We start from the raw sequence: 23351 nt of genomic DNA, 5'->3' as shown, positions 1-23351 counted from the left end.
TTTGGAATATTTAGGGATCTTTTCTGTGTCTCATAACATTTGTATTTATTTCATTTTTTTGGGTGACATCGGACTCAAGTTGACACCGAAGTTCAAGTTTCCCGGAACACAGAGAACTTTGAGAGGGCTGAGAGGACAAAGAGTGGGAGTGAAGGCATGGTTGGAAGCGTTGATTTCACTTTCTGCATGTGGAGAGACAATGAGTGTGCTCAGCGTGGGTGTCTTTGTTCCATTTTTTCACCCCTCCATGCCCCCCCCGCTCCCCAAAAAAAAGAAAACACCACACCGTTGTGTTATATTGTGTTCCCACACTCCATCGCCCGAAAAGGAAGGCACGGCTTATTTCTGGCCGCTGTGAAATGACACCGATGAGAAAGTGAAGAGCATCAACACTCTCAACAATAGAAGCAAAAAATGGAAGCAAAACACACTCACGCCGCCAAATATGAGGTAAACTTGCACAATCTGTGATCTAAGTGGGATCTGATCAGAGAGATGATTCAATTAAATGAGATTAAATGATGCGCTCATGTTATTTTCAAACACTTTATATTGGATTTGTATGCACAGCACACATAATTATATAAAATCCCTTAAAATATGTTACAATTACTATTTATGCAAGGGTCACTGATGGTGTGGGCAGCGCGGGATCGATTCCCGCTCAGCGATGGTCTCGATATGTGCCCTGCGACTGACAGGCGACCCGTTTAGGGTGTACTCCACCTTTCGCCCAACTTTAGCTGGGATAGGCTCCGGAACTATTGCGATCATTGTGAGGATAAGCAGCGTGGAAATGGACTATTTTTGCGTCCGACCAGAGGTCCTAACCTCATTATTCCCCATTAAAAAAATGTTTATTTTGATTGACTTGTAAATTTTCAACAACAAAATAAAACGTTTTTTACCATTATTATTGATGCTATCATTACAGCCAAGATAATTTTTTTCTGTAAAAATATTGAAACATTTATTATACAATCCCAAATATTCATAGTTGCAGTTTTTTCATTTTATTTTTAGTTGTGTTAACTATTGTTTTTTTTTCTGCTCCTATTTTCAAAAATTATTGAAACGTTTATTTCAACAGTAAAAATATAAACTATATTATTCTTTTGTTGTAGTAATTATTTCTCGTAGTCGACCTTTGTTGTTTGTCTTAATTTTTCAATTGAAACACTTAATAATAATAATGACAATAATAAAGAGCTGAAATTACAACTTCAAAAGTGAGCATTATCATATTTGCACATATTCATTGTTGCATTTTTTTAATTTTCTTTTTAATTGTGCTAATTATTGTTTTTTTCTACTCCTATTTTTCTTGGCATTTTAAAATGATTGAAACATTTATTTTAACAGTAAAAATATAATCTATATTATTATTTGTAGTAGTGATTATTACTATTCCTCGGAGTTGACCTTTGTCATTTGTCTTAATTTTTCAATGGAAGCACTTGATAATAATAATAATGACAATAATAAAGAGCTAAAATTACAACTGCAAAAGTGAGCATTATCATATTTGCACATTTTCATTGTTGCATTTTTTTTCTTTTTAGTTATGTTAAATATTTTTTTCTGCTCCTATTTTTATTGGCATTTTAAAATGATTGAAACATTTGTTTCAACAGTACAAATATAAATTATATTATTTGTAGTCGTGATTATTACTATTCCTCGGAGTTGACCTTTGTCGTTTGTCTTCATTTTTTAATGGAAGCACTTGATAATAATAACAATAATAAAGAGCTGAAATTACAACTTCAAAAGTGAGCGTTATCATATTTGCACACATCTATTGTTGCATTTTTATTAATTTTCTTTTTAGTTGTGTTAAATATTGTTTTTTTTGCTCCTATTTTGTATTGGCATTCAAAAATTATTGAAACATTTATTTCGACTGTAAAAGATATAAACTATATTATTATTTGTAGTAGTAATTATTATTTCTAGTTGTTTACCTTGTTGTTTATCTTATTTTTCAGTGGAAACACTTAATAATAATAATGACAATAATAAAGAGCTGAAATCACAACTTCAAAAGTGAGCATTATCATATTTGCACAGGCATTAGGTGTAGCTAATGAAGTGGCCCCCATTTTGTTTTTTTGTTTTTTTTCCAGATTTTTTATGATTTTCTCTGCCATAAAATGTCCTTTTAGGTGTCCATTTTCTATAATAATGCCACAGTATTGTGTGTGTAGTTACACAAAGGCGTGGCTTTGCATTGCATCCAATGGACGTCCTCGCATCACTTATCACATCACTGTCCACAAACGCTCCTTATTAACCACCAATCCCCATCTGCTCCCATGAAAAAACACACGTAATGAATATGAATATGAAAATATGACAGGAAATTGGAAGTTAAGCATTCTCGCGAGCGAATCGGCGCGTGAAAGCACACAAGCAAGTGTCGAACAACCTGTTAATCTCACGCACCGTTTCATTTCTTGCCATAAAACAGGAATAAATAACCTCATTGTTCGTCATAAATGTTTTTTTTTTCTTTCAAAATTCTCTCTTGTCCTTACCTGTGATTGAGGATGGGGGTCGAACATGTCCATTTGGATCTCCTGGGTCGAGGTGGAAGGCGTCCTGGACATACTACTTTTCTGGACCATTGATTTAACTTTCGGGCTTTTATCAAACACAATTTTTTTTTCTTTTTTTTTTTTCTTTTTTTTTCGGGGGGGGGGGACGACGTGATGTGCTTACATCGGCGTCCACAGACTCATCATTGTCGTGTCAGAGGCTCGCCTCGCCAGTGCCTGAGCGGAATGGCAACAGCTGCCTTCGCCGCCAACCTGCCGACGGGAGAGGAGGAAGGGAAGCACCGTGCTGACAAGCGAGCGGACGACTGCGCGCTACTTCCGCTGATACCTTTCAAAGTAAATGAGAGTCAAACTAGTAACTGCCGAAGCGTGGCGATGGACCAACTCGTACGTACAGCAGGAATATGAACATCGATCCGACACTATGCTGTAATTTTGTTTTACATATAAACATATACATATAAAGGTGTGTAATAGTTGTGTAGTACATGCAGTTGTGTGTTACGAGTATATAACAAAAATATGTGTAACGAGTATTTTTTTAATCCTGAGAATCTACACTGTTATTACTGTATTTTATATATGTATATATAACAAATTATTATACATATAAATATATTATAATATATATTTATTATATTTTACATAAGAAATCTATATTTTATTATATATAATAATACTGGATTATTTCTTTTTTCTTTAGAAACTATGAACCTTTATTCGTTTTTCTATTAACCAAATTAATTTATGACGAGGCCTTTTTATTTTAACTCTGAATATCTATTGTGCATTTTGTTGTTTTTATTTTATATTGCTTTAAATTTAGATGGCATTGTGGATGACATGTTAGCACACACACACACACCTCACACTGTCGTATGTTCGGGTCCCACGTCCAACAATACTACTTATTAATTTTGAAGATATAAATTACAATAGAAAAGAAAGCGCGTGACGGTTAGCACTCGTTTTATGCTTTTATTTCAGCTCGGCGTAACTCTAACTTCCGGTGTCCTGTTTGTGCTTGTGATGTGGTTTCTCTCTCCAGATGGGAACCGAACGGCCTCCGCCCCGCCGCTCCACAGTGATGGGGAAGACCACGCAAGCACAACAGGTAGCGGTAATATACGGCAGTAGTAACATTAATATCTGTACACATGTCGATAAAAATGTAATCGACATAACATGATGTTCCTGAATGGAACAACATTTTTTTTTTTTTTGGGGGGGGGGGGGGGCATAGCTCACAATCATAAATTGAGCTGGCCACAATGTGAGGTACACCTGCATCATTTCATCCTTAGTTATGCAAAGAGTGGTGATTTAAGATTGAGTTGAATTAGTTCCTTGGCCACGCCCCTCACTCGAAATACCGTATCTCAAATCATCTTTTCCCATTGAAATGAATGGAAATGTCAGTAATGCGTACCACTCTTCCCCCAGAAATAGGTGCAGTGTGTATTCTAATGTCTAATGTTCTAATCTAATATATATTTATTCTAACCAGTAAAAATGAATAAATACATCAATAGACGGGTATCACAGAGAATCAGCTGGTAAAGCGTTGGCCTCACAGTTCTGAGGACCCGGGTTCGATCCCAGCCCCGCCTGTGTGGAGTTTGCATGTTCTCCCCCGTGCCTGCGTGGGTTTCCTCCAACATCTCAAAAACATGCATTAATTGGACATACTAAATTGCCCGTAAGTGTGATTGTGTGTACGGTTGTTTGTCTCAATGTGCCGTGCGATTGGCTGGCAACCAGTTCAGGGTGTACCCCCCCCCCTCCTGCCCGTTGACAGCTGGGATAGGCTCCGGCACTCCCTGCGACCCTAGTGAGGATAAGGAGCTAAGAAAATGGATGGATAGATAGATGGATGGATGTATTCTAATGAGGGAAAATAGCACTCTATAAAAGAGAAACTGGTGGAAATACAGTGGAGGCCCACTATTTATAGGGATAGGGACCGGGTCGGACCACAACCAACAAATATCTGCGGATAACTGCATTGATTTTTTTAAAATTATTTCAACTCTACAAAGTTCTTGAAAAAAAGCAGGCTTTTTTCAGGCTAGGTTGGCAGTCATAGTAACAGGGAGGATGTCTGTCTTGACTAATCTCAGGGTGGGGGGGGGCTCCCTGGCCTTGGCCCCCCCCCCCCACCCTGCCAGTTGACCGAGGCTTAGCCGCTTTCCAACAGCCCGATGGCGCATCTGGTCTTCTTTTCGTATCTCTCGGCGGAGCTCTCCAGCAAATTTTGCTCCGGCCATCTTACTTTACTGATATCATATCCATTTATTGCAGTTATTAAAATGGACTAGCAGCTGATCTTGGAGGTTACCTGAGGTGAAGGAGTGCACGCGTGCCCCCACACTGCCGGCGTGCACTGTTGCTATGGCAACAAAGCAAAGCGACCAGACTATAGCAACCAATCCACTAGAATGTGGAGCATTAAACTGTAGTGACCCCCGAATAGTATCAATCTGTGAGGGTTTGACACATCCCCGAAAAAATGGGTAAAAATTGCCTACGCATGCCAAATATGGTTTCAAAGCAATATATATATATATTTTTTTGTCTAAATGAAACTCTCCCACTCACGTCAACACAGTTCCGTGGCATCGGGACAACACAAGGTGGCGCCAAAGTGATACAGTAATAGGATAGGTGAAAAAAATGGGACTGAACAATGAGATAGAGCATTTAAATATGTAGTTTAAAAACAAAAATGGCAAAACTAAACTATACACTTTCAAATGGTGAGGGCTCAAAACTACACACAATATATATATTTTTATATTTACGCCACCAAAGTTTCGGAAGATTTTGGATAGATAATCAGACCAAAAGTTTCAACAAAGAACACTTTATTTCTCTGGATTAAAGTTAATAATATTTGACACTCTACCAGAACAAATATTGACGAGGTCTAAAAAATGTGTGAATTGCATTCTACAACCTACCACACATTGAAACGGGGGCGATAACGAGCACGCATGGATCGCTTATTCGCTTTTCAGCCAATAGAAGAAGAAAAAAGAACGGAAGTGGCGTTTGACGCGCATGGAGCGACTTGGATAAAACATTTCTTTGCCTAAAACTGAGCCTACTACAAATAAAATTCAGGAAATAATTTTTTAAAATTTCTTTTCTGTAGTACAATACAGGTAAGTGTTTCTGCATCGTCGGGGTACCAGTCGTATGTTAGCATTATCGTGGTCCAACCTGAACGTAACGCGAACGTTTTTACTGGCCATTCATTCGCTGTCCCGCTAGCATGCTAATTATGAACTAAAATCAAATTACCAAATGCATTCAAGTGAAATACACATCTACACTTTCACGTTCTTTTACAAGACTATTTCTTGTAAATATTGCATGCCGAATGCGCTGTAATGTTAACAATGTAAGATAAGTTAGCATTAGCCGTTTAGTTCTTAGAAACGTGTCTAAATTACAAGGCAGGCTTGTGTGTAAAATTTCGAATGTTATTTGTTTTTCATGAGACCAGCATGAAGGCTCAGCATTAAAACTCTTTAAATGTGATTTTAGTATCATTCAAGTATCAAATTCCAATGATAAATATTACGAAAGTTAAATCTTAATTTCGAACATTCAGAACTTTCTTAATCTCTAATTTTCAAAAGATTTGTGTCATTGGAAAGGTTGTTAAACACTGAAACAGACAGCATGCAACAATGAGGTTTTAGGGATTAATTCCGATATTAAATTATAAAATTTGGCACTCAAAACATGGACAAACTTTTTTTTTTTTTAGAACAGTGACATTAATATAACCCAGTTAAGAGAACTTAGTAGTTGATTGAATTTGGAAGTGTCAGAGAATCTGAGCCATCAGGAGAGGTTTGATAACACGAGCTGGCCAGCGAGACAACCCCAAAAATACGATATCTACAACCAACGTTAAATAACAAATGAAATATTCAATTGAACTCCTAAACCAATTGAGTTAGTGTTCTCTATTGTAATTCAGCTTCAGTTTTGTTATGTATTTGTTACAGAGGTCGTGTATTTATAGTATGTACCGGTATGTATTTTATTTATCTTTAATCAACATGACTTTTTTTGTCAAGTTCTCTGTAAAATGGAGGCCGATCTGTATGACGAATTTGGCACCTACATTGGACCAGCGCTGGACTCTGATGACGATGATGAGAACGACTTGGATGCAGAGGACAGAGACGCTGATGAGGTGTTTTATGGCTCTGTTTTTTCTGTGTTTAACCCTTTTTGAAATTTTAACATGTCATTTTCTCTTGCAGGGAGACGACGACGATGATGACGAGCCGGCCGATGCCGAGGAGGACGTGCCTGGCATGGAAGTGGTGCTGCACGAGGATAAGAAGTACTATCCGACTGCCGAGGAGGTGTACGGCCCCGAAGTGGAAACCATCGTCCAGGAAGAAGACACACAACCTCTGACAGGTTGAATTTTATAGTTGGTTTATCTACAAAACCTCGTGAAATCCAATCCAAAAGTTTATAAAACAGATCTACTTTTTGACATCTATTGTTTTCTGGACTTTTAATCCCTCTTTTGCCATTTCATTAGAGCCCATCATAAAGCCGGTGCGACACAAGCAGTTCACGCTGATGGAGCAGGAGTTACCGGCCACAGTTTATGACATGGAGTGAGTCATCACACACAGGGCTGCAACATCCATCCATCCATTTTCTTCACCGCTTATCCTCACGAGGGTCGCGGGAAGTGCTGAAGCCTATCCCTGCTGTCAACGGGGAGGAGGCAGGGTACACCCAATCGCAGGGCACATAGAGACAAACAGCCACACTCACAATTATATCTAGAGGCAATTTAGAGACCAATTAATGTTGCATGTTTTTGGGATGTGGGAGGAAACCGAAGTGCCCGAGGGAAACCCACGCAGGCACGGGGAGAACATGCAAACTCCACACAGGCGGGTCCGGGATTGAACCAGGACTTCAGAACTGTGAGGCCAACGCTTTTACAACAAACTATTCAAATTATTTGATTATTCCAAAAATTGAAGGAAAATTTACCCAAATCCCCCAAAAGCTTTACGGTGATAATTTGTGATTGAAAAACGTACGTCAAAAATAATTTGGCATGATGGCGCCCAGCCAGGAGAAAGAGTGCATAAAAGAGGATGATTTTTACACCGAAAAAAGGATTCAATGTGAATAACTCACATATCATAAGAGGATGTCTATGATTGTCAACACAAGATATTTGTTGTTGTTTGTTAATTTAGTGTATAGCAAAAAAGGAAGGAAGTTAGGAAAAATTACTGAGCACATCCCACTCGTGATCATCGTTTGATCAGAAAGGAGGGAAAATGCTCATATTCGTTCCAATTGTCAGTCAGTGTGTGCATGACGTAGCTGATCGACTGTCATGCTCTTTCAGATTCCTCGCTGACCTGATGGATAGCCCTGAGTTGATCCGTAACGTCACCCTGTGTGGTCACCTCCATCACGGGAAGGTGAGATTTTGTTTGTCTTCCTCTGTGCGACTTTGCCCAGTGAAGCACATGTTCCCTAAGAGGAACCCAACATAACACGTCTTCCTTTTCAGACCTGCTTCGTGGACTGTCTGATTGAGCAGACCCATCCAGAGATCAGAAAAAGAGACGACGTCGACGTGAGTGTGCCGTATGTCAACGTAGCTCACCTAAATTTGTGTAAAATAACTAAACCCAGGCCTCATGACTCTTTCAGCTCCGGTACACAGACATCCTCTTTACTGAACAGGAGGTGAGTCTGGCATATTAGCATAATTCTCTCACATGTGGAAATATGAATAATACATGATGCAGAATGATACAAATATAAACCTTGTGTCAACGCAGTAGCTCCTCTGTTATTTTGAGATGCCAAGCGAGTCTGCCGCTTTGTTGGCCGCTAGGTCTTGGTGCGACATACCGTAATTCCCCGCCTACGGAGCGCACCTGGTTACAAGGCTCACCGAGTACATTTGTAAAGGAAATACCATTTGGTACATACATGCGCCGCAACTGTGTAAAAGCCGCAAGTGCCCACATTGAAACACGAGATATTTACAAAGACAATACACAGAAAGAGTTTAACGCTAGCACCACGCTAACGCTAATTCTAACGCCAGCGCCGCGATAAAGCTAACAGAGCTAGTTAAAATAAAACTTACTGGTAAATATCACTGAGATACACCAGTAACAGAGCAGCAACACGCTAGCGCAGCGCTAACAGGGACGGTAAAAGTCACTTCCTCGGCACATATATTCCACCGGTCTCATTCTTACCTTTTCCGCTCGAGTGTCCCCTTGTTGCCGTTGGGGAAAAACGCACAAATTAGCTGTATCACCGCATAAACCGCAGGTTTGAAAGTGTGTGGAAAAAAGTCGCGGCTTGTAGGCCGGAAATTACGGGAGTTAAGAACTCACTTAGAAGTCACTGGATGGTCATAACTTTATAACGTGCTATTACAAAGGAGCCCATGATTTAAGGAAATATCAATATTGTCACTATGAATCAATTTTTTTTTTTTTTTTTTTGTCTATTTCACAGAGAGGCGTGGGAATCAAGAGTACACCAGTCACAATGGTCCTGCCCGACTCCAGGGGCAAATCCTACCTGCTGAACATCATGGACACGCCAGGTACTCCTCTTCATGTTGCGGCGACAACGTCAGAAAGCAAACGTTTCCTTTTCCTAACAGGTCACGTCAACTTCTCCGATGAGGTCACGTCGAGCATCCGCATCTCAGACGGCGTCGTCCTCTTCATCGACGCGGCCGAAGGAGTACGTCATACTGTCGTAGTAACGGTAGCCATTTTGGGAGACGTTGACCAACATGTGACTAACCAATGTCGTTAACCAGGTGATGCTGAACACGGAGCGCCTCATCAAGCACGCAGTGCAGGAGCGCATGGCCATCACCATCTGCATCAACAAGGTGGACCGGCTCATTGTGGAGCTCAAACTGCCCCCTACTGACGCCTACTACAAACTTCGCCATATTGTGGACGAGGTCAACGGTCTTCTCAAGTAAGTGGCAGTCGCCGACGCAACGTAAACCTCCCGTGACGACGCGGTGTGCTCATTTGTTCCGCTTTCTCCCATCAGCACATACTCCACCGACGAGAACTTAGTGGTTTCTCCCCTCCTGGGAAATGTCTGCTTCGCTAGCTCCCAGTATAGCATCTGTTTCACACTGGGCTCCTTTGCAAAGATCTACGCCGATACCTACGGTGAGCCGACTGCACGTAAACACTCTTTAACAAGCATTTATCTCATGAGTGTGTTTGTTTGCAGGTGACATCAATTACATGGAGTTTTCCAAGAGACTCTGGGGAGACATTTATTTCAACCCCAAAACGTGAGTGTTTACACATTATTTTTTGGTTAAATGTTGTGTTTTGTCGTTTTTAAAAATCTTTTGATGTCATTCAGGCGCAAGTTCACTAAGAAAGCTCCCACAAGTAACTCCCAGCGCAGTTTTGTAGAGTTTGTCCTGGAGCCACTCTACAAAATCCTTTCACAGGTTGGGTAGAAAATCCTCCACGAGATGTTCATTCCCCCACAATCAATCCGCATTTCTTCACACCGTCTCTTTGGTTAGGTGGTCGGTGATGTGGACACGTCCCTTCCCAGGGTTCTGGATGAACTGGGGGTCCACCTGAGCAAAGAAGAACTGAAATTGAACATCAGGCCGCTGTTGAGGCTGGTGTGCAACCGCTTTTTCGGAGACTTCACCGGTACATAGAAAGACAATCTTTGAATTAACATATTGTCCTTTTATTTAAAAAAAAAAAATCTTTATTTTGTGTGTTTTGGGGGGTGTTCATGCTGCTTTAATTACTGTGACAGACAGGGCCGAGCTGTGAGGTGTGAGCAAAACAAGGGCTATTGTGTTGTAGGGCTGTCAATTTAACAGCTTGTTGCTACCATTTAGCTAATTTGTGACTCCCTCGAACTATTATTTAAAAAAAAAAAAAAAGCAACTCTCAACAAATGTGAGGTATTATTGGCAATGTCTGGGGACTCCCTTTAGAACTTTCCATATCAAGACTGCAAGTGAATGCCACTTATGCAAAACCACCACTGATCAATTTGATCACACCCCGCACAAAAGCTTTACTGAATTTGCGACATGATATTGCAGAAATCCCAAATTGTTCAAATATGATTTAACAATAGAGTATCTGTCACTAACTATGATTTGTTGTCTGCAGGCCTGGTGGACATGTGTGTGCAGCACATCCCCTCGCCACAGGATGGCGCCCGGAACAAGATAGAGCACACCTACACAGGCGGTCTGGACTCAGACCTCGGGGAGGCCATGACCGAGTGCGACCCCGAAGTGAGTTTTTAACGAGCAAACGATCAAGGAGCCAGTCACTCCGTTACCTACCATAAACAATAATCACCACGGGGACAAAAGTGTTGCGGGGTGTCCCTGAATCTTAATTTTGTCATCGAAGGACGGTGTCTTGGACAATTTTCTGCTTCCATCTCTGTGGGGACAGCTTCGGGGCAGGCTGTTGGTCCATAAAACCGTGCTTTGGTGGGCTTGGTATGGAAGAACAAGCCCTTCAAATACCTTCGGGATAAAATAGAACAGAGACGGCAAGCCAGCAGGCCACATTTTCTTACCTTTTAATTTGCTGGTCATGTGTCACAATACTTTTATACATGTGGTGTGTTTTCACAACTGTTAAAAAGTTTATTTAACGACTCGCCAAAGCTCTTCGGAAGTGCCAAAGCTCTTTGGAAGTAACGTGAATATTTTCATGTTGAGGGTCCTCTGATGTGCCACACCACCAAAATGTACAGCACCGAGGACGGCGTTCAGTTCCACGCTTTTGGCCGCGTGCTCAGCGGGACCATGCAGGCGGGCCAGCCTGTCAAGGTGTTGGGTGAAAACTACACCCTGGAGGATGAGGAAGATTCCCAAGTCTGCACCGTCGGCCGGCTCTGGATTTCTGTCGCCAGGTACGTCTCGAGTATTTAGACTTTTTAAAGATAGAATACTTTTTTAGAAATTAATTAAGTCCTGTCCCTTCCATTTTTTTTAAAGATATCAAATTGAAGTGAATCGAGTTCCTGCCGGGAACTGGGTCCTCATTGAAGGATGTGACCAGCCCATTGTCAAAACAGCCACGATCACAGAACCCCGAGGGAACGAGGAGGTCGGGCTCCCAACAATCGGCGGCAAAGGCTGAAATTGAACGAGTGCTTCATCAACTTTTCTGTCTCACAACAGGCTCAGATTTTTAGGCCGTTGAAGTTCAATACAGCCTCCGTGATTAAAATCGCAGTGGAGCCCGTTAACCCATCGGAGCTGCCTAAAATGTTGGACGGACTGCGTAAGGTCAACAAGAGTTACCCCTCCCTGACCACAAAGGTGCGTTGCACCAGTTGAGGAGGTGCACGTCTCCAGAAAGGTGCAGCTTGCTTCATGCGGCCCGTGTGTGTTGATAGGTGGAGGAGTCCGGAGAGCACGTCATCTTGGGCACGGGGGAGCTCTACCTGGACTGTGTTATGCACGACCTGCGCAAGATGTACTCCGAGATCGACATTAAAGTATTTGAAATCATTTTTGTTTTGTTTATTTGTTTTTATTTATTTTTTTGTGACGCTTCTTTTTCCTCTCCACAGGTTGCCGACCCGGTCGTGACTTTCTGTGAAACGGTTGTGGAGACGTCGTCTTTAAAGTGTTTTGCTGAGACGCCAAATAAAAAGTGAGTGTTGCGTAAATGCGCGGCAAAATGTCATTCAATAACGTTGGCAAAAAATCTGCCTTTGTGCCTGTCCATTGCATTGGTGTAAATAATTAGATTTTTTTTCACATTTTTATATACAAACAGAGAAAGGAGAAAAAATACAATTAATTTACATTCATTAACAGTGGGATAATAATACCTTTATAAATGACAGATTAGGAGGGATTATTTCATCTACTAGGTCATCCTCAACCAAGTTCATACCTGTAAGTGAGCAAAAAAAAGACCTAAAAGGGAAAACAAGAATAATCATAGTAGTGAAAAAAAGAAGAAAAATGATACCACCTCTAAGCACATTACAACAAATGTTCCAAAAACAATGTACAGTGATTTACATATTCGCTTCAAGTAAAAAAAAATTCAAGTTTCAAATTTTCTTGGTATCGGAACGGGTGATGGGTGACACCTGTTCTGACAACAAGACAAGATGCAATTCTTGCGAGTTGGAAAACTAAAAATAAAAAATACACGGCACAACATATAATAATAATGACAACAACAAAAGGAATAAGTGGTGGGAACCAATGAACAAAATTAATATAAACTTGATTTCACATTATGTAGAAACATCTTTTGATGTTATGGCATATTTTGTCCAGTTTTCCCAATGTCCCTCAAACTTTTGTTCTTGCCTCAAGATGAAAGTTAACTTCTCCATTTGAAAGATCTCTTGAACCACTTTAATCCAATCCTCAACTGTTTATCAACCATTTCCTTGATAGTGACAAAATACTGGATATATATTCATTTTCTGGACCCTTGACATTGTCCAGTATTAATCCCAAGCATAAGGTTTCAAATTTTAAAGGAATCCTGACTTTTATATTTTTCTCCATATTTTGTTGAATGTCTTTCCAGTATTTTAAAATGATTGGACAGTCCCAGAACACATGAAAATGCTTCACCTTAGATATGTATGTATATATATATATATATTACTGTATTTTCCGCATTATAAGACGCACCGCGTTATAAGGTGCACCTTCAATGAATGGCCTATTTTAAAACGTTTTTGCATATATGAGGCGCACCGCATTATAAGGCGCAGAGAATAGACGCTGCAGTAGAGGCTGCGGTTGCGTTATGCATCCGTTAGATGGACCTGTGCTAAAGGCTCAATATTGATCCATAAATAAGGCGCACTGTCAGCTTTTGAGAAAATTAAAGGTTTTTTGGTGCACCTTATAGTGCAACAAATACGTTGTAAATAATAATAATAATGAGATTCTTAACATTGGAAGATGCTCTTGGTAAGATGCGGTCAGTGTTAAAGGAGACGTTATGGATTATCTTCACAGTTTGGACTGTGCTTAGTTGTGTCAAAAATTTTAAACTTCTATTTTAAATGGCGACCTCAACTAACCTACAATCAAAATGGAATGTTATTGCCTCTTTTAACCCCCCCCCCATTTTTTTTCTTTAAGTTTAATATTGGATCTCATTTGGTATGCCTGAATCTGTGGCCGTTGAGGTTTATATTAACATAGAATTAAAAAAAAAAAAAAAAAGTTGCCGTCAGGGTTGGCCTTGCCCCATCCCCCACCCCTCCGCATCTAGGAGTCGCGTCAGAGCGAGTGATTGACAGGTGACTGCGTGTTGCCATTGGCAGGAACAAGATCACCATGATCGCCGAGCCCTTGGAGAAGGGGTTAGCCGAGGACATCGAGAACGAAGTGGTGCAGATTACTTGGAACAGGTATGACGCCGGCCGTCTCGCGGCTTCCGCGCGTCGCGTTATCCTGTGATGAATTAAAATGGGCGAGTTGTAATGTTGCACGTACCGCGAGATATTCGCGTAAAAGGCTCCCGAGACGTCGCCATATTTCTTCTTTATCCCTCAGTTAGTGGGTGACAAATGCGCAGGCATGCAGGAATGACCATTTGGTCTTTTAATTAAAAAGCATGATGGAAAAATGTACGACTACTCAATATTCTTTTTCATTTTTAAGCGATATGCCACGGCCTGATGACTTTTAATTTAGTGGAGAGTGTGTTTTTTTCTGGAATTGAATTTAATTCAAATGATGTGTTTTATAGGGCATTTCTCTTGTGGACTATTTGGACAAAATAAAAAATATTGTGCTGTGTTTGGTGAAAAGAACGTGGACATCTGTTCAAGAGCCTCCTCGCTATTGATCGGCTCACTTACGCTAATTGAAAATCACCCAAGAGCACATATGAAATTTCCTGTGCTGCGCGTGTTTGTGTGGTTGTGCACGTGCGACGGTGCCACAAATCCGCACACTTCACACCCCATTAGACAGAACCTCTTCCATTAACCTCTCTGCCCGCCCCAATCAACCTATCTCTTTTATGTTACAGCTGACACTTCACGCAAAGAACCTCTCTTAACCCCATCCCCCGCTTTCTCCTCCAGGAAGAAGCTGGGTGAGTTTTTCCAGACAAAGTACGACTGGGATCTGCTGGCCGCCAGATCCATCTGGGCCTTCGGACCCGACACGACGGGGCCCAACATCCTGGTGGATGACACGCTGCCATCAGAGGTCAGACTTACTTGGAGGCAACTGAGACCTCTTAAAAAAAAAAAAAAGTCTATTGTCTATCCATTGATGATAGCTAGAACTGGATGATCAACCAAAACTGCCTCGCGATTGACGCATTGACCACCCCTGGTGTAACTGAATTTCCTTTGACACGGCTCATGATGTTGATGACTTTCGGCGTAAATGCGCTCGTAGTACGTGAAGCAGCTTGGAACACGCGCTTTTGTCATCACTTCCGTACTTGCTCAACACGTAAACTAATGTCAAGACTACGCAAAATAAGCGACGTCTTTCAATATCTATTTTTTCTACTCGTAACACATTTTACGTGTGTGATTTTTCGTGCTTGACTGCAGATTTGCGAGTGCGAGTTCAAATGTGAGTGACTAGTAGCTAAAATATGTTTTATCATAGGGAACTAAAGACTATAAAAAACAGCATTAGTACTACAAACATGTCCGTACATGTCCAGTACGGTAAACTTGCATTTCCTGTTTCCGGGTGAAAATTGGTTGTTTTGCAGCAGGCTCGTTTAGTTAATGTTTATTCAATAAACACGTAAATTAATGTCAAGAGTTCACAAAATAAGCGACGTCTTTCAATATCTACCTTTTTCGTGCTCGACTGTGCAGATTTGCGAGCGCGCGGTCGCGCCCGTCAAATGTGAGTGACTGTTAATGTATCAGTAACTGTAGATGGAACGTAGCTCGTCTACGCTCATATGGTGTTAACTAGTTATTTTGCATTTATTAGTGACTGCAGCTTTCAATTCTGTGTTGTTGTTGTGCTCGACAGGTGGACAAGGCACTGCTGGGCTCTGTCAAGGACAGCATCGTTCAGGGTTTCCAGTGGGGCACCAGGGAGGGTCCTCTGTGTGACGAGCGTAAGGCCCATCGCTTTCTAAAGCTGGACTTAAGGCCACTTTATACTCCCCGCGGTCGACATCACGTGACCTGCGCTTCGCCCTGCGCAGCACATCTGCATAACTTGTGTGTAGCCTGCTGCACGCACGTGGAAAAAAAAGTAGTTGCATGGGGAAAGCTGTGTAGCTCATCTCTATTGATTTAGGTCATTTAATTCGGAAGGAAACGCGATTTTGCTTTGCACAGGATAGGCTAGTCAGAGATTCTAACTCAGGACCTCTCAACTGTGAGGCAGATGTGCTAGCCACGCATTCACCGTGCTGCTCGTGACCAAATTTATGACACTATAATACTTGGTACCATGGTTATAACACTTGAGAGCTGCCAATTACCGCTCGTTCTTTCCCCACGCCAGACGACAAAATGTCCTCCGGTGAGACTTCTAATTGATTCAAAAGTGAGTCGGCCGACTTGAAATCGGGCCAGAAACCTGCTGACTTGGCGCAGCGCACGGGCAGCTTTCTCTGTGCGCACTTCGACTTCACCGGCACCTGTGCAGGAGTATTGCCATTGATGTATTTTCCCGCCGTGACCTCCTCCTACCTTCTGAATGTCCCTCAGCCATCCGCAACGTCAAGTTCAAGATCCTGGACGCCGTCATCGCTCAAGAGCCGCTGCACCGCGGCGGCGGCCAGGTCATCCCGACCGCCAGGAGGGTGGTGTACTCGGCCTTCCTCATGGTGAGCTCATCGAGGCCCCCGGCCCGGGGCCCCCCGCCTCCACCAAGCCCTCTTCCCGTCCGCCATTAGACTCATAAAGTCTCGCTTTCTTTAATGTTCCATTACGCTGATTACACTTTGCATTTCGCTGACGATCGTTCTCTTTAATTGCGGCGCAGTGATGTTCCTCGCTCGCAATTTTTGGCTCGTCTCCTCATCTCATTTTGACCGTGTCATCTATGCATGTGTTAGCCGCGTGTTGACTGTTTTTTTGGCGGGGGGGGGGGGTTGCGTGTGTTTGTGTATCTTCCAGGCCACTCCAAGGTTGATGGAGCCATACTACTTTGTGGAGGTTCAGGCTCCGGCTGATTGCGTCTCGGCCGTCTACACAGTGCTTGCCCGGAGGAGGTCAGTTCCTGTTCCTGTTTTTAAGAACTGCGGAGCCGGGATTCACGCTGTCGTTGTTGTTGCGCAGAGGCCACGTTACGCAGGACGCGCCCATCCCGGGCTCTCCCCTCTACACCATCAAGGCCTTCATCCCAGCCATTGACTCCTTCGGCTTTGAGACCGACCTCCGCACGCACACGCAGGGGCAGGCCTTTGCGCTGTCAGTCTTCCACCACTGGCAGGTACGACTGTGACACAAAATTCATTTTACGCTTCAAATAAGTAAAGTGATGCTATTGATGCGTCTAGTGTGTTTATATACGCCAGTCAGTCAGTCTAAAAATGTGCAAAACTTCTTAAAGTTGTGAAGCAGCACTGTACGCACACGCGCCAATCCGTGTGCCGCAAAATCTGCCGTGGCGTGCAGCGCCCCCCCCCCCCGCACGCGCATCACAGTCGCCGCTCGGCCTCCGTCACCGCTGATGTGCGCAGAGTGTTGAGTCATTAAGATTTAAGCCCCGTCTCGGGCTGCCACGTCCGACATGTTTGCGCGCGCTCTCAGCGGCTGTCGCCCGGCGTTAAGATCGGCTTACATCAGATGAGCGCTTATTATGGCAAAGTCCTTTATGTGGAAGCAGCGTCAAAGGTGTCATGTTAACACCCGAACGCCTCAGCGGGGGGATACAGAAAACATAATCTATGAAAAACTGCCCATGACGTTCACGTGGAAGCTTTAAATTCAAATGTAAGTTTTATGAGTTGTGCGTAACTGATCGTAGTGTACAGCTGCATTTTAGTAAATTAGAATATAGGGGAAAAGTTAATTTATTTCAGTAGGGGCATTCCAAAAGTGAAATCTATACAGTGAAATGTTATTTTGTTGATATAGTTTACAGGTGATGAAATGGCACAATTCATATCAGTTAACAAAAACTGCATACAGTATTCTAAATACAGTAATTTGTAGGAATCAGGCATCTGAAAACTTGTGCAATCATAATTTGTTAGTTTCAGGCTTTGAATTCAGCTGTTGAAATAACTGAACTTTTGTGAAATGCATCTATATATTAGTATACAGTCGTACCTCTACTTATGAAATTAGTTTGTTCAAGAGGTCGTTTTGTAATGTGAATTTTTCATAAGTAGAAGCGCTTTTTACATGTAAAGAGCATAATCTCTATCGTGCCACACAAACCAAAATACAGGATGCGCATCATGGCTAAAGATTTACGTCCCTCGTAGCCAATGCGATGCTAGGAAGATGCTACGCGATAGCCAATGGGAGAGCAGCATTGTCGCGCCACACAAATCAAGATACATGATGTCTACGTTCGGTGGAGTTTGAGGGCTGCGAATTTTTTTCGTTTTGTATCCTGAATTTTCATTTGTAATTAGAGACAGTAGTTTTCTGAGGAGGCGTTTCGTAACCTGAATTTTTCATTACTAGACATGTTTGTTAGTAGAGGTACCACTGTGTATTGTTGAGTCAGGACCTATGTTTTTTCGGGAAGATATGAACATATTTTTTTTTTCCATAGTTGATACGTGACGTTAGTGTGTGGAGTCAGCTGAAATGCTGTAACGCTCTTCCAAAGGAATGATTTTTTTCTCCCAGTCTCAAGCTGGGGTTCTTGTTGTTTATGGCCTCTAGCAGTGAGTCACATCATCACCACATAGTATGATTACATATTTACTTACAGGGAATCCATCTTTTGCGTCGCCACTACTTTGGGCAAAACGGACTAGCTCGTATTGATACAGTTGCCGCCGGACTACAGTTTTATTTGACCCATCAGACTCGTTAGTGCGCTGGTGGTCTGCCAGTGTCAGCTTGTAATCGATGTCAAATTTCTGTTCCGTCCATCTGTTAATTTGCCTTCAGCCTTGAAACTTGGTTTCTTCCCATGTGTTGTCCCTTCCTGAGGCCAGGAAATGCTTGGGGGTCTCGCCTGGTAGATACTCACTCATTCATTCGGGTCAGGCTGAAGTCAACTTTTGAAGACTCTTGACTTCATAGCCGTTATCTTTCGCTCATTATGGAATTGAATGTTATTTTTCTAGTGGAGCTTTCTTAGACCGGGTGGCACATTGAACTCCCAAATACACTTATCTTGCAGTTTCTTTGTGAGAGTGTAAAGCTTGTGCACCTACGTCACCAAAATCACATGACTGACCATATTGCCGGTCAAACAAATCATTGTTCAATGCTAAGTCCGTTGAGACAAAACGAAAATATGTCTTGTAGCACGACGCCCAGAGTTTTGTTTTATACTGAATAATAGACAAAGGTACGTGGAAAAATGAGACACTTGGCATAGAGGACCCATATTTAATACCGAAGTCGATAATAACAAATTGGACTGTTAATTCTCTTCCGCTTGTCTTGGACAACTGGATCTACACGTGGCTCTGGTGAATAAGTCGTTGATATTTACGCGGAAGCGTTTGAAAGTGTAGGAAATACTTTGTTGTTGGATCTGTTCTCAACGGGGAAACGGCTCGTGAACCTATATAAACCTCTCTGCAACAGACGGTATATTTTCTTTTTTTTAAATACGCATTAAACTCATTTGAGAAGAATGCATATTTAAAAAAAAAAAAAAAAAAAGTCTGTCGGAGAGGTTTAACGTGTGGCCGCAACACGCTTCCCTGTACGTTGGAGAAGACTCCCTGTCATGTTTTTTAGGGGGGGTTTTGTAAACTCATTGTTCTCAAATGAGCCAACTTGGCATTATAAATATTTCTTGGGAATTTGAGATTGAGAAGAATAATTCCTACCTGAAATGAAGCGTGTGTATTTGGTTGGCCACCATCCATTACATTTAATTTCCAAAATCCATCGATCTTTTCAGCTGGTATTCTATAGAATGACCTCTTTGAATGTCGGTCTCGTCTGTTGTGACAAACAACAGGACAACAAGTCTCGGGCATTGATAACATTTTCTACTCCGGTTCAATGTCCCCCCCCCCCCCACCGTCGAGCAGCTTTTTTTGACCGGCAATATGGCGCCGTGAAGATGGTAACGTCACATGCACGAGCTCTACAGCACCTCGGTGTGATCAGCTGCCAGGCTTTCTCAAAAAAAAAAAAAAATTCCACCTTTTCTCTCCAAAGGACATTATCCCCAATAGCTTTGTAACTTGGATTTTATTAAATTAAAGAAACATCACCCAAAAGTTGGGAAGAAAAGAATCTTCTTGGGAGATCAAGTTGGTGTTGGTGTAAGTATTACCTGACAATGAGACTCTTGATGTGCTTTGGGTTTGCGTGACACAACAGCCGAATCATCTTTTAAAGTAAAAAAAAAAAAAAAAAGGCCTTGCTCAACCTGCCAACGTCGTACTGTTGCCAGCGCCGGTCACCAGCTGCGCTTACACGTCTCCGCCTCCATCAGCGTGATGGACGCGCTCCTGAGTCAGTGGCAGCGGCGCAACACGCTCGCCAATGAATCACATGATGAGCGCGCACACACAAAAAAAGGTCCACTCGGCGAGACTGTCAAGCGTTTTTTTTTTTTATTATTTATTTTTTTTAAACCTTTGATGGATTGTTTCTCAGATTTTTTTAATTTTTTTTTTTTTTTTTTTTTTTTTTTTTTTTCTCCGCCCCCTGAGCTTGATACAAATGAGACGATTTCCCAAGTGGACCGGATAGATGTATCTTGTGGACATGTAATCTCTCTGGAGGTTGGTTGAAGTCGTAATGTTGGGCATTTTCTGATTGGAACAAAACCACCAAAAAAATGATTCTATAGAACTGTAACGCGAATTCAGCCTTTAACAGCAACCCCGAAGAATGGCCTCGACCGGGAAGTCTCACACGGCATCAACGTGTTCTAATGGTTAGTTGGCGTCAGCAGCGCGCAAAATTTGGTGCTTCAAAATCAGGTTGTCACTGTATAATATTCAGAAGCAATTATTCCATCGATTAATTGAATAAGAATATATTTAGAAATAATTGACTGCAAGATTTTTTTCATGACTACTAATTATCGGATTTATTGTTATTGTTGAATAATTAAAGTAAAAACTACCGTAATTTCTGGCCTATAAGTCGCAACTTTTTTTCACACATTTTCAACCCTGCGGTTTATGCAATGATGCGGTTAATTTGTGCAATTTTTTTTTTCTCACGGCCGCAAGGGGGCACTTGAGCGGAAAAGGTAAGAGTGAAACCGGTGGAATATATGTGCCGAGGAAGTGACTTTTACGGGTCCGGCCCTGTTAGCGCTGGGCTAGCATGTTACTGACGCGTCTTAGTGATTTTTTTTTTTTTTTTTTTTTTTTTTACCAGTATGTTTTTTTTTTTTAAACTGGCTCTGTTAGCGTGGCACTAGTGTTAGCGTAAGCGCGGCGCTAGCGTTAAACTGTGTAGCGTCTTTGTAAATATCTCGTGTTTCAATGTGGGAAATTGCGGCTTTTACACAGCTGCAGTGTATGTATGTACCAAATGGTATTTCCTCTACAAATGTACTGAGTGAGGTTTAGAACCAGGTGCGCTCTGTATTCCGAGAATTACGGTACTAAGCCATACGACACTAGTGGAAGTGGTGATGTACTCGAGCTTTTTGAAACTAAGAGCTACTCCTTGTTTAGGGTAATGCGAAGGGCTACTAGTTCAATTTAGACTATTGAATTTGCTTCAGGTTCGCCTACATGTTAACCATCCATTTTCCTAGCTGCTTATCCTCACAAGGGTATGACAGGTTTTTCATAATATGACTGCAAATAATGATGACTTCGGTAATACATTAAGTATTTTTTTCTATAAGTTAAGCCCGATTCAGTTACTGCTTTGGTCTGTAACTTTTCTGAAAATATGGGAAAATTTTTTCCAAACTTAAAGGCGATGTTTGCAAATGTCTCGTTTTAAATGCAAACAATCACTCTGATTTCATGCAGGACTCCAGAAATCAGAAAATGTTTACCGTAGTTCCCGGCCTACGGAGCGCACCTGGTTACAAGCCTCACCGAGTACATTTGTAAAGGAAATACCATTTAGTACATAGATAGGCCGCAGCTGTGTAAAAGCTGCAAATGCCCACATTGAAACGAAATATTTACAAAGCAAGACTGTACACAGAAAGAGTTTAATGGTAGCCCAAATGCTAATGCTAGCGCTAAAGCTAACCCTAACGCTAGCCCCATGCTAACGGGGCCGATTAAAATGAAACTTACCGGTAAATATCACTGAGACACGCCGGTATCACAGCAGCAACAAGCTAGCACAACGCTAACACTAGCGCACCGCTAACAGGGCTGGAATAAGGTACTTCCTCGGCACATATATTCCACCGGGTCTCATTCTTGCCTTTTACGTTCGATTGGCCCCTTGCGGCCGTTAAAAAAAAATGCACAAATTACCCGCAGGGTTGAAAGCGTGTGGAAAAATGTCTCTGCTCGTAGCCATAACTTAGGATACTCTTGAAAGGCTGTGAGCGGGCGATGGGATTTTCAGGGGTTAAGCACGCTTTTGTCCCGCGTCTTTCCAGCCAAACCTGTGGGGATAGATTATGTCCCACCTTGGTTCTACTCTGATATGACCTCCAAAGGCAAAATGTTGGTGACCTGACTTGGTCTCACGTGTCCGTTTTACAGATGTCAAAACAGTGACACAGCATTTCCCGAGAACCTTTTATGGTGTATTTAAAGTGTTTGTGTGTGTAACTTGGGGATTAATTCCACTTTAGAGAACCAGTTTATTTAATTGCATTTGCTTAGTTTGTTTTTATGGTTAAGTACACATTGCTGTATGAATCAAGGAACCATTATATTTATTTTAATTGCATCCAATGTTTTCTGTCCACTCCAGATTGTTCCTGGTGACCCGCTGGACAAGAGCATCGTGATCAGGCCCTTGGAGCCCCAGCCCGCCCCCCACCTGGCCAGAGAGTTCATGATCAAGACCCGACGACGCAAGGTGAGCTGCTGCCGCCTCTTCTTCTTCTTCTTCACGTTCATCGGTTGCTTTTTGCTCCTCCATCACCACTGACGCCCTCGTGTGTTGCTTGCGCGGCAGGGCTTGAGCGAGGACGTAAGTATCAGCAAGTTCTTCGACGATCCTATGTTGTTGGAGCTGGCCAAACAGGACGTGGTGCTAAATTATCCCATGTGAGTGCAACTAGAATGCGACGCATCCTTATTTCTATTTGGGGGGGGATCCACAAGTCTATGGACATTCTGATATGCATTCAGCATTTTTCATGTCTTTATTTTCTATATGTACAGAATGTTGTTGTAGAATACACAAAAACAACTGAAAATCCTTAAAAAAAAAATCTTTTGACTTTTTCATTTTTTTTTCCATTTTTACTCCAGAAACTCCTGCTTTTAATGCGTTTTTTTTTTTTTTTTAAGTTTAGTTTTCCTTGCAATGACGATACAGTAAACTCTACGGGGGGGGGGGGGGGGGGGGGGATCGGGACCAAGCTGTTCTGCCTCCCCCAAAAAACATTTTTAATTGCCTGACTCAGGGATGAGAATTTTCGGCGGATTCGCGGGATTCAGAGTTTTTTCCGCTGAAATTGTCATTTTTCTGAAATGTGTAAATCCGTTAAATAAA

At 42.0% G+C, this 23351-nt stretch overlaps 2 protein-coding genes across 2 annotated transcripts in view; one reads left to right on the top strand and one right to left on the bottom strand.

Moving 5' to 3' along the window:
* The window catches only part of cacnb1 (calcium channel, voltage-dependent, beta 1 subunit), a 40781-nt gene extending 37933 nt beyond the window's left edge, over window positions 1-2848 (bottom strand). The window contains exon 1 of the mRNA XM_061845431.1: window positions 2538-2848. Coding sequence (XP_061701415.1) covers window positions 2538-2627 — 90 coding nt within the window. The 5' untranslated portion in view covers window positions 2628-2848. The remainder of the gene's footprint in view (window positions 1-2537) is intronic.
* A 2717-nt stretch (window positions 2849-5565) lies between these two features.
* On the top strand, window positions 5566-23117 carry eftud2 (elongation factor Tu GTP binding domain containing 2). Its single transcript, XM_061846968.1, has 28 exons — window positions 5566-5722; window positions 6650-6768; window positions 6839-7001; window positions 7129-7207; window positions 7963-8038; window positions 8131-8196; window positions 8274-8309; window positions 9099-9189; window positions 9250-9332; window positions 9412-9578; window positions 9657-9781; window positions 9846-9909; window positions 9984-10074; window positions 10153-10288; window positions 10766-10893; window positions 11332-11525; window positions 11611-11722; window positions 11797-11937; window positions 12015-12116; window positions 12192-12274; window positions 13926-14012; window positions 14694-14820; window positions 15616-15703; window positions 16305-16423; window positions 16716-16810; window positions 16878-17031; window positions 22602-22709; window positions 22809-23117. Exons 2-28 carry the CDS (start codon window positions 6661-6663, stop codon window positions 22902-22904), a joined length of 2919 nt encoding a protein of 972 aa, XP_061702952.1. The 5' UTR covers window positions 5566-5722; window positions 6650-6660; the 3' UTR covers window positions 22905-23117.
* Window positions 23118-23351: the final 234 nt, after the last annotated feature.

Source organism: Syngnathoides biaculeatus, chromosome 16, assembly GCF_019802595.1.
Source record: "Syngnathoides biaculeatus isolate LvHL_M chromosome 16, ASM1980259v1, whole genome shotgun sequence".
Taxonomy (NCBI): domain Eukaryota; kingdom Metazoa; phylum Chordata; class Actinopteri; order Syngnathiformes; family Syngnathidae; genus Syngnathoides; species Syngnathoides biaculeatus.
This window is presented reverse-complemented; position numbering and strand designations above follow the sequence as displayed.

Coding starts and splice junctions, on each gene's coding strand:
- eftud2 (XM_061846968.1), top strand. CDS start 6,661: ATGGAGGCCGATCTGTATGACGAATTTGGCACCTACATTGGACCAGCG. Junction 10,289..10,765: donor CTTTTTCGGAGACTTCACCG/GTACATAGAAAG, acceptor TGTTGTCTGCAG/GCCTGGTGGACATGTGTGTG. Junction 10,894..11,331: donor TGACCGAGTGCGACCCCGAA/GTGAGTTTTTAA, acceptor TTTCATGTTGAG/GGTCCTCTGATGTGCCACAC.